The sequence below is a fragment of the Brachycentrus maculatus genome, unplaced genomic scaffold (genome assembly GCF_059751285.1).
Source record: "Brachycentrus maculatus isolate JH-2025_06_01 unplaced genomic scaffold, ASM5975128v1 h1tg000144l, whole genome shotgun sequence".
Classification (NCBI taxonomy): domain Eukaryota; kingdom Metazoa; phylum Arthropoda; class Insecta; order Trichoptera; family Brachycentridae; genus Brachycentrus; species Brachycentrus maculatus.
In genome coordinates this window covers 204,503-216,775 of record NW_028280897.1, presented here as the reverse complement: position 1 = coordinate 216,775, position 12,273 = coordinate 204,503, and the positions used below count along the sequence as shown (strand labels likewise).

General features: G+C 34.7%; 1 protein-coding gene across 3 annotated transcripts in view; it reads right to left on the bottom strand.

Moving 5' to 3' along the window:
* Positions 1–12,273, bottom strand: part of Mgat4a (alpha-1,3-mannosyl-glycoprotein 4-beta-N-acetylglucosaminyltransferase a) — a 193,547-nt gene that overhangs the window by 166,584 nt on the left and 14,690 nt on the right. For all 3 annotated transcript variants that reach the window (XM_088260851.1, XM_088260852.1, XM_088260853.1), the window contains one exon: positions 11,670–11,788. In XM_088260851.1, the coding sequence (XP_088116977.1) occupies positions 11,670–11,788 (119 nt within the window). The remainder of the gene's footprint in view (positions 1–11,669; positions 11,789–12,273) is intronic.

Below are 12,273 nucleotides of genomic sequence, written 5' to 3'. Positions count from 1 at the left end.
CTTCACCCTGAGCTCTTTCATTTATGCCACGAAATATAATATATTCCAAATATTCCCAAAATCATATATGCATATTCCACTTCTAACACGATGATCTAAAATAAAGAACTGATTCTTGCCGTCGTGTGATTAACGATCAGGTAAACACGCGCCAGTCAAACCCAGTGCCCTATGTGCCATTAGGCGCGACTAGGTGTAAATAATTATTTACACAAACTATAAACTATTGCTGGCCAGGTTGCGTATGTTATATTAAACATGGTACACCTTTATTCCAAACTATATAAATACTTCTCAAGTATATAAATTTCTCAGCTGATGTTGCCACAATCAGCCACACTTCCAAATCAATTAAAAATGCTACACGCGTGTGAAAGGTACTAGAGACCATTGCATATGTACAGGTTTCAAAAATAAATGCAACATGGATGTTCAATAATGGGCAGAATGGTGAACGTTACTCGAGTGTATAAAGTGATCGCGTAAGTCAGCCAAATCCCAGAACTAGCCCTAGAAGGCTCAAACTTCCATCTCCTTACACATTAAAAGAACGATGGGTGTTTCTTATCAAGTTGAGACACCTATAATATACATGCCATGCGTAGGTTGAATAACCCAATGTCTAATACAATTATATTGTATGTATTTTGTGTATCCAGTGATTTGTTTTTATTATAAGTAAGTAAATATTCCCGATGGGCTACCTATGTAATGTAGCGATCAGAGCAAAGCGCTGCCGCGTTTAAACGAAATGTTCGTAAACATAAAAAAGCCGATAAAACGACGCGTAGCGGAATCGCCCTACATACAGGTACATAGTCACTCGCATGAATAATATAGGTTTGTTAGTTTGCTAATCGAGGATGCAAACCGGCATTTCGGGTTTAGTCTCGCGCCGGTCAACTGTAATATTACGTACACTCAGACGCTCTGACGCAGCGATGCAGAATAAGCGAATCGATAATCCGCCAGGAACCCACTAACTCGGAAAGACCGCAACTGCAATCGAAACGCCGCGGTTTAACCTCTAATCTCAACGAATACACACCATTTTTCTACTGATATTTGGGCTGCCGGGCGGTTTAATCGAAGAAAAAGGGATTCCTTTGGTGAAAACAAACTTACTTTCAAATTTGAAAGGTTGCTTTCAATAACCGCGGGAGATCTGAAACTGGCAAATGGTGATTTCAATAAAATATATTACGACAATTTTATTTTATTTTTCGATTTCGCATAGTCATAAACTTCTTTTTTTTGGTAAAATAATTTTTTTTGGAAACAACCAATCGGACAAACAATATGTAAATAATTGAAACGAATACATTCTGAAAATCACCGAAACACCGATAAAACAATACCTATGAATTGCTCAACCAAATCAATGAACAAAATTAATTATTTTCTTTAATGTTTTTCGCAGTACTTTGTGTGTAGTACATTTTACAAAACTTTATAAAATAAAACTAGACCTGTGTGGTGACCACTTTTATTTTTGGCAAATTTGGAAACTTGGCAAATAAAATACTTACTTTATTTGAAATAATTTATTACTTTTATTTGAAATAATTCTCTGTAAAAATCATTGACAAAGTTATGAGGTATCTTAGATGTTCATTCCATTGCCTTATATAGTTATCTCGAAAAAAGTACTAATTTATAAATTTTATTGAACAAAGAGTATGAATGCAGACTGTCTGATATTTAAACTTTTGTTTCCAGTGATGGGAACTTTGCGGAGATAATCTTCACCCTAAAGATGTATTGTGAGATTAGCATCCATCGGTACGCAGATATTTGGTGTAAAGTGTACTATTTCAGCATGCAGTAAACCCACCTTACGGTACATACAAATAGTGGTAAGCAATAAGGACACCCCAGTTGGTATCGGGCTCAATAATCGGGTGTTTCCGCCGACGCGACGGTCATCTCCCTACTTAAATTATGTTTAAACGAATATGTACGTATGTGTACATATTCTTTGTAGTTCAGAGCCAAACCAGTCTAACACACGCAAACATCAGGATGGAGAAATGTCCATAAAAGATAGAAAATCTTGTACATAAAATTAAGATTGTGAACATGTTTTATCAACAAAAAAATCCTCAACATGATTTAGACGTGTACCTACTTGAAATGAATCATTAACATCTCACGACTAAATTATTGATGTATTTAATAATTTTACTGAAATATGTACATTTATAAATATATCTACATTTACATACAAAGAAAAATATTGTATCGTATTGTAACCATTTCATAATAACAAAAATAGCGAGCGAAAGTATCAGTAATTTGTAATATATGACAACTATCTACGGGAGTTACTCAATCTTAAAGTTATGCAACTCTGCTTAGACAATTTTAACCCGGGACATACATGTTGTTTACAGTAGTCGCCTCAATGTTCGTACGTAATTCCCACTATAAATGCGTTGTCTACGGAGCGTAAATGACTTTATTTCTGGACATTTATTTGTCATGACTTTTACATTTTAAAACCGGTCATCGACCCGTATTGTCAAGAAGTTAATAGTATCGAAATAAAACTATGGAAAAAGCTTCGATTTTAACCGAATATTAGTCAAATATAGGGAAATCTTTGTCTCGCACGAATAGGGAAATCTTTGTCTCGCACGAAGTATTCGATAACGGGTCATACAATCAACAGATTGAGTACACGACTGTTTAATTTTCTCTATGATTCTACTTCATCAAAAATCAGATATTGAATGGCAAATATAAGTAAATATGTGTTCGTATATGGCTAGAGGGGAATATGAAATTAGGGTAAGTAAATTTTGTACCTACATACGAGTACGTAAGTAAACATCCGATATTATGTCTGACACGTTCACCTTTATAAGCACATAATGACCGTTCCGTTGTGGATAGGGTACATAATTGGTGAATTCAAGGGCTGTGTTCGGAGATAATTTGACCGTCGACCTTCGAGCTTACGCACGAAGGTGAATAACGTCGGCTTAATCCGTAAAGTGTCTAACCCCATCCGGGCGTATTCTAAAGGAGGGTAAACATTACATGTGACCACCATCACGTATAATTTATTTCATTAATATTTGAAGCACTTAGTTCGTGATTTTCAATTTTATAGCGTGCAAAATAACTTTGTCACTTTATATCTTATCACAACTTAATTATAATACAGACCGGTTGCGAAGCAAAAAGCTTATTCTTCAAGACTACTTCAAGTTGTAGAATTTATATTGTCCAACCATATGCTTTGTTGTACTCGATACACGTCGAATAATACAATAAAGTGTATTTTTGGTACCACTCTACGTATGGAGCAGACAATATCCATATAAGTACGTATAAAATGTAAGTGATAGGTTCTTGGGTTTGCAGCAGTTTCCACCAGTTTACCAGTCGGTACTAAAGCCAAGTCTTAAAGATCTTAAAAATAAACGACGCCTTTTCTCTCTCGGAGCTGCTACACATAGCTCCTTAGTTTTCCTCATCTTCTCTTCCCATGTGCTTAATTGTATGCGTTATATTGTCAAACTTAAGTTTTTGACGTGGTAGCGTCTTTATTTGTATGCGTATAATACAAATTAGCTCAGCCAGATTTAATCAGAGTTTAAATATACCGAAATTTTAGTGTTTTTGGGCGCGGTAGTAATTTATTTAGCTCCAAAAATCGATAGACAGCAAAATACTTTATTTTACAAAATGAAATGAAATGTTTAAAATATATTGTAAAATCATTATAATAATAATATACTTACCGTTTACAAGCGCGCGAAGGCGCGTGACTCAAAAATGTGAAAATCACAGACAACCTTCCGTCGAATATTCATGTGGAAATGGTCGAGGATGTCAGTCTTCAAAAGATGTTTAAACTAATATGGACCAACTATTATTCCGAGTTATGCACAATGTTACGTATGTCAATGATGTGCTAAATAATATAAAATATACTATCAATAAATAATAAATGGACTCCGGAGACGTCATTTTATACGATGTCCGAATTCAAGAGGTCAGCGTCAATTGACACTTGTGTATTGATTTTAGGAAAGTCCTTAATACGAGTGTAGACGTAGATGTACATATATACATATTACTATAGCAAACTAACGTAATTAGACGTGACATACCACATAGTAGCGGCCGTTTTCCCGACAAAAGTTTGGAATCGCGCTTTAAAAAACTATAAGTAATTAAGCTGAACAGGACAGGCTAGGCACGCGTGGTATAATATAGACCACGTATATATTGTAATATGGGCTTGCGGGCACCGCATTCAACGGTGTGAAAACTGTCTGGGGATCGGCTTTGTACTGTGAAGTGTAAATAATGCCCGCATCTCTCCTATTCTCTTATACGTCTGTTAGATATAGCAATTTACAAGAGCCTAGCGCAGTTATATACTAAGCGATGAGAATAGTTTTCTGCGAATAATTTTAGGCGTGCAGAGGTTTGATATCGTGAGGAACAAGGAGACACGGCGTAGGACGCAGTAACCCGTAGTTACAACTTAGAAAAGGCGATTCGGTTGGCTAGGCCATGTACTCCGCATGCCTCCCGAGAGCTGCCATCGAGCTTGCGTCATGTATGAGGCATCGGGTTCCCGCCGCCCAGGACCTTCACCGCTGACAATTCGACGGCAGTTCTCGTCTGAACTTCGGGGCGCGAACCTGACTCGGGAGGATGAAGGGAGCTGGCGGGCGACATATGCTCCACACGGAGAGAGTATACGTTTAAGTATATATACAAATATTGTGTATGCATTGGTAAGCGTCCGAATGAATGGTAAAAGGGGTGAAAGGAGTGTGCTCTATTTGCGAAAGTTATATAAAACACGTGTGAATTCAATAACTGAGTTTGAACTCTGCATCTAAAAGCAACTCGATCCGAAACATCTTCATGAATGCGAATGCCAACTATACGACGTCAAACCTAAACCGAAATAAAATCCGGTGAGACTGTTTTGCATAAAATCGTGAACACGACAATTTATCCGACATTCAAATATTTGTTCGCAGTAGATGGACTGTATCCCATATAGATTTATATCCATATTTTATACTTTTCCTATAACAACAATTCCCTAATTAATTATTGTTATACTTTAATTTGAAAGAGAGAAATAACAGAGGAATCACAATGGAAATTTATTTAAAAAGAGGACATTAAGTAAAATTTAATTGATTATTAATTATTGGTAGATCTTTATAAATTGCTTTATTTTTGACAAATTTATATATATATATATATATATATATATATATATATATATATATATATATATATATATATATTTATAAATATATATTTATATATATATATATATATATATATATATAAATATATATTTATATATATATATATATATATATATATATATATATATATATATATATATATATATATATAAATGCATGTACCATTTTACATGTGAATACAACTGGTCGTTGTTTAGAAAATTTTGAAAAAAAATAGAAATAAGTAAAACAATCAATAAAAAATATATTAAACTTATAAAATAATATCAACGGTATTGAAGCGAGGCAAGAATTGATTGCATTACATTTGTTTTAAACTTGTAAATAGTTTCCGTTCCGACACGACAGTTTGAAAGGAATTTCATTAAATACTTTCCAAACGTTACCCGTCATGACTTTTCTTAACAATACATATTTTTTATTGACTCGCGATATCGATTTATGTTTCGGACGCAATTTTATATATTTACAGTCGATTTTATATAGTTTATGTCAATGGTTTATTCCAACACCATTCGGTATTTTTATACATAGTTTTCGGACAGCTGGAATTTCCGCTACATTGAAGATTTCCCTTTTTTACATGATATTACTTTTGAATATTTGTACGCTGCTTTCAATACGGAATGTAAAACATCGTTTCATGTTCTTGTTATTATCTCAAAAATTTCTAACATAAAAAATGTTAAATATATTTTTGAATTCATCAACATATTATAAATGGGATACAAATTGGAGTGAATATCGGACAATACCCCAACCAAAAGTAGAAAAAATACACGTGTACAAAAACAGACAATGAGGTCATTTTAAAGTAAGATTTCAAATTTTTTTAAATCGAAACCAGATAAAAATAAAATTTTACTAAAATATTAGTCCCTCACTAAGTTCTTCATTCAACTGGAAAACCGACATTTTATAATAATTTTGTTGTGCCACAACCGCAAATTGATCGCGAGAGCTCAGATGCATCAGTCAAACGTAGTTACTACTGTTCTACGGAAACACTTATATGTATATTCAGAACTAGAAATCAAAACGAAAACGGTTGCGTGGGACAATACTCGAACTGTTATATTTCTGAACATTCATTTTATTGTGGATACCAAATACACAGCTTATATAATAAATTCGACCTATATCTTTGCCGATGACACCTTCAGCAAATGATGGCTAACTAACTAACTAACTAACTAACCATCCCGCCGCTTCCCCGCAGGGGTAGGCAGAGAGAATAGATAGCCACACCACTCTGTCCTTGCAAACATTCTTCGCCTCTTCCACGTTCATGCATCTCCTCATACATACCCGCCGATTGTTACGACTCCTAACCTAACCACTTTCAAGTATTTGGCATACCTGATCGTGCCATGTTTTTTTTCGGTCTTTCTCTGCTCTTTTTTCCACTTACATTCGCCTCATAAATTTGTTTTACCGTTCTTTCCTCGCTCATTCGTTCTACATGTCCAAACCATCTCAACACACCTTTCTTAATTTTATCGATAATGCTTATCTCAGCTTTGCATTCCTTCCTTATTTTATAAAATACATTGTAGTAAAAATATTATAGTATTTATTTTTATACCGTATTTATTTTTATACCTTTACCTCAGTGGTTGGAGCGCTACGTGCAGCGCAGTCAAGGGATAACTGGAGAAGAGTCATTGCTTCTGCAAGGGTCACAACCCTCAGCAATGAGGATTAAGACGGAGAAGAAGAAAAATATTATAGTATTTATTTTTATAATAGTTATCAGTAAAAGACGAATGGGTGAAGAAAGAATAGTAAATCAAAATTATGAGGCGAATGTAGTTGGAAACAGAAGCAAAGCGAGGGCGAGGAAATCTCGGCAGGATCAAGTATTCAAATACTTGCACGTGCTCAGTCAGGAGTCGGAATAAGCGACGGGTACGTGAGGCGAAGATTGTTTGCAAAGACAGAATGATGTGGCGTTCTATTCTCTCTGACTACCCCTGCGCTGAAGAGGCGTGACGGTAAGTAAGTTTTGTTTTCTCTTTACGTACATTATTCTTATAACTTTCGTTAATTATTACTACTTCCTTAGTTAATTATACGAGTATAATAAAAACACATGTAGACATTAATTCCAAAAAGGCTGAAGGCATTAAAACGCGTGTAATTATAAGACCAAAATAGTAAAATTCGTATGGACTGAGTATTTATTGATTTTCTAGTCACTAATTTACACGACCAGAGCTATTACTATCGTGAATCGTGTACTGGAAGTCGTGACCTCAGCAACTAGACCTTGCATTATGTCCTTAAGTACAGTGTAACATTTGAGGTTACAGTACTAAAAATGCACTCATGAACTAAATAGGCAGTCTGTTTTATTTCTTACTTTTGAAATTGATTACACAGCTATTTATGCTGCGTATATATATATATATATATATATATATATATATATATATATATATATATATATATATATATATATATATATATATATATATATTTAAATAGAAATGTGGAAGCCAGAAGATATTTATACTAAAACAGAGGGTCGGCGAGGTGTGGGAAGAAGACAGATCTCCTGGCTACGGAATATACGAGATTGGACGGAAATCAGAACATTCGAGGCGCTGTTTAGAGCTGCCTAAGTCAAGAGCAATTACTTTCGAGTGATAGACGACATCATGGGACCTGACATGACACGCACAGATGAAGAAGAAGAAAGATATTTATACGGCTTAGGATATGTCTAGGTATGTATATAAATCAATCACCACAATAGACACGAGATTTTTTGGCTATTATTTTAGCTCAAAACAACATCTTTTTTACGACGACAATCTTTCAAATTATTATTATTTCTCATAAAAAATTATAAGGGAAATAAACATCAGTTTACATTTCCATCAACCCGTTTCAAGATATAATTTACAAGAGGAAATAAATGTTACAAAAGTGTTTTAATTTTTTTGTCACTTGAGAATTCTCACCGGAGTTACCGCAAACTTTTTGATATTTTATTTAGCAAATTGTGTATCACTAGACCGGATTTTTTGCAAAGAATATATTGACTATTCGAGAAAAGGAATTTGTTTTGAAAAAGTAAACAGTATTATTCACCGTCAGATAAACCTGTCAATATTATTTTTTTAAATGTGTGAAATAAATATTATTCACTTTGAAGTGACAACCGCATCATAAAAAAAGATAACAAATGTCTACTGTTCAAGAAAATGATTATTCGTGCAAACAATAAATCAACTTGAAAATATAACAAACTGGTAATAATGAAAAACGAGAGGAAATATGTGAAACATAATATTTCGTAAGGTCACGAGTGGTTCACTTTCACAGGAGATCACTCAACAGATCAGATGCGGTAATACGAGACCGCTGGCAGGAGATGAGACAATTCTCCCAGCAATAATATCCGTGATTAGATGTCGTTGTTTTACTATACGAGATCGTTGCAGCAATTATTGAGGGGAAGAAAAGGAAACGTGTAATTCAGGATGAAGGCAATTATTCTGGAACAGGTTGCATGAGCAACAGCGATTTCAGAATCGAGTTTCAAGTATCTGGAATTATTATTAGACTCTTAGGGAGGGTTGCATAGAGTAAAAGTGTAGTCGAACTCGGACTAAAGTGAAATAAAAGTTACTTTTCCCCCAACGGGTTGCACGAATAAACATCGACTTAATGATAACTAAAAAGTTATTCCTGCGACGAGTGATGAAAACATGAAAAAAGCAAAAGGACTGAAGAAGTGTGTCCTTTCAAAAATATTATTTAAAACATATTTATTATAATACATGAAATAAACATATTTAAATCATTAAAATTACAGAAAAATCAGAACGACAGTTAATTTATATGCGTGCATCATCGATAATCATTATTGTTGTTATTATATATTTTTAGCTATTGAGTCGGGTGTGTGAGTTTCTGGGCTCGAGCTAATTCTGATACAACTTTATTCCTATTTTCGGACCGCTTAGGCCTTCGAAAACAGTATGAAATAAAAAAAATGCACATCTTAATAATTACAGACAAAAATATGAATTTATCTCTTTAAAAAAATAGGTTGAACCCGTAAAAAATTTAAATATCAATTTTTAATTAACGTTATACTTAGTAAATACCACTATTTCTTATAATCTACATACTGTGACACGTGTTTCGATGCATTCCGCATCATTTTCAAACACCGTATTTTAAGATATAGTGGTATTTACTAAGTAAAATATTAATTAAAAATGGATGGATTTTACCACTAAGTGACTGCCGAATCATTGAATGAAATCTAAATATCTTTTTAAAAACCGTTTTTTCTTGAAAAACTCTCTCCAACGATACACCACCCGAACTTCGATGCAGATCATCTGTGTTTGCGATTTATCACAAATAAGAAAGCACCAGGGCATTTTAAACGCAAGACATGGAGATCAATACGTAGTTAGTTTGCTCCCCAAAGATTTATTGCGGGTGTTACATCCTTTTGCTAAACAGCCGACAAGTTAACAGACGTTCATTACATCAACCAATTAGTATCGGGCATTGGACAGATTCAGATTTGACCTTTTTACTAATTAACCTTTGTTATACCTGTTTCCCCGGCCTATTGTTGACTCTAGCCTACTTAAGTAAGGATTCCACTCAATGGTAGTGGAAAAACAGTAAGAGCAAACCTAAAATACTACTTAACTGAAAGAAAAATCAACAATATTATTTGAATTTGTTCTATTTTTCCTTTCAAGTATTGTCCGTCTTAAATTATAAACTTTATTATTAAAATCAAAATATGTCCACGGAAGCCAATCTCAAAGGAGTGCTAGCGCCAACACTGATATACGGAGGCAATACACTGAATTGGCGAGAAGCATGGACGCCATTCAAATGCGATCCCTTAGACGAATGTGTGAAAAAATCTACTGGACATTATTACAAATTTATATATCGGAAAGGAATGTAAAACTGGGTAAAGGATGATCGAATAGATGAATAAAGGTTCGTTAAGACTCTTTGGATATGCAGAGCGAATGGATGACTAAGAGTATATGAAGACGGCCAAGCAAGACTTGGCACGAACAAATCAATAAAAACCTGAAATATAGTCGTGTCAAAAGTCTACGTAACCGGAGGGCATATATATAGTGGTGATAGGTGTGTATGTCAGGACAGACGAGTGAGGCAATCCATTTTGTCTCCCTACCCGTGGAGGGAACAGTGCGATGGTTGCAGTAGTATTTAATATTACTACCACCTAGTAGTAGTATTAAAATATTTGTACACCATGGAAGATAAAAACGCGTTATAACGAAAATATTTTTTTAAACACAAATTAGGTTTGAAAGATTATTTATACCTGTAGTAGAATTAGAAACAAAGTCTGCATAATAACATTTTCAGATAAAAATGCAGTTAAAGAAAAATATACTGTCACACGTGTCACAACAAATTATAAGAAATAGTATTTTTTTGACATCTCATCGAAGATGAAGAAGAATGTGGAAGTCTGGGCGTTTACGGGGTGACGACCGTCATAGGCTGGTTTAAGCGAACACTTTACACACGTGTAACATTCACCAATTCTACCCATTATTGACAACCACACTACTCAAATTCTTGAAAGTTCTATATATATATGAACCAATTTCGAAACGTTGTTCTTGAATCACTAGAACTTTACTAGAAACATTCATTGGTGAGATGAAAAGAAGCTTTTTATTGAGTAGAAACTCTTATATTGTGAGGTCTGACTCCTGGATTATAATCACATAAATGAGAAACGCCAGAAAATAACATGTTCATTTCCATATTCTTCTTCATCTTTGATGAAATGACAAAAAATAGTATGAAAAATAACTCCTATAATTGGAGAAATATTTACCGACTGAAATTTACATTCAAATATTTCTTTTAGCTGCATCATTTGTGTTGTTCGAATTTGATTTTGAATAGGTTTTAAATTAACTATACCGGTATTCAAAAAAGACATCTCAATAGCCTTTGTTTTGACAAAACAGTGTTAGAAAAAACTTAAATGACCAGAGCGACCACAAATAATCGTACAAAATATGTGATCCAGACTTCAAAATATCTAATACTATGCCTGATGGCGGTAGAAAGGAAGAAACGAGAAGCGACATAATTAAACTAACTGTCGAATAAGTGGAGAAAGAACGGTAAAACAAATTTACGTGGCGAACGTAGTCGAAAATAGAAGCAGAGAAAGACCGAGAAAAACTTGTCGTGGTCGGAATAGTCTACGTTTACGTATGAGGAGGCGCTTGAATGTGGAAGAGGCGAATATTGTTTGCAAAGACAGATTGGTGTGGGCGTTCTATTCTCCCTGCGTACCCTGACGTCATAGTTGCGGAACTGGACGGGTCTCCAACATCTGAAAGAAAACATGGCGCGGAGAAGGACAGAAAGTGGACTTACCTGCGCCGGAGATGAAAAGCATAACTGCAATCGGCACGATGAAAAGCACGGCTAGTATTACCAGGCAGTTGCGCCTGCGGAAGGGCGGCGGCGAGAAACCCATTCTTCTTCGCGTTGCACTGCAACAACGAAAATATCGCTTTAGGTTTAAATATCAGACAAATCCGCGACAGACGGAACGTTCTGTTTACAGTTCAGGCATTATTTTGAAGAAACGTCTATAAAACCTTAAAATCAGTACACGATACGGTGCGTGATGAAAAGTTGACCGATATGAAAATACTGAAGACTTCAAACACTTGTAAGTCGAACATTATTTATCGGGAGGTCGAAAACGAATAAATTAACTAATTTATGCGCCAATCACTTTGTAGCGACATGTGTTCATTTTAAAATGTGTCACTATCTTGGTAAATATTTTCTTCATCTAACCTTTACCCGCACCTAATGGTGCACAGGGTACTGCATCTAATCGACGCAGTGTTATCTCGATCGTCAATTGCTCGAAGGCAAGGCGATTAGTTCTGCGCTTATTGTACCAGTCCAGAGTGATATCAAATAAATATGAGAGTAAAAACCACTTATATTTATTTTGACTCCCTAG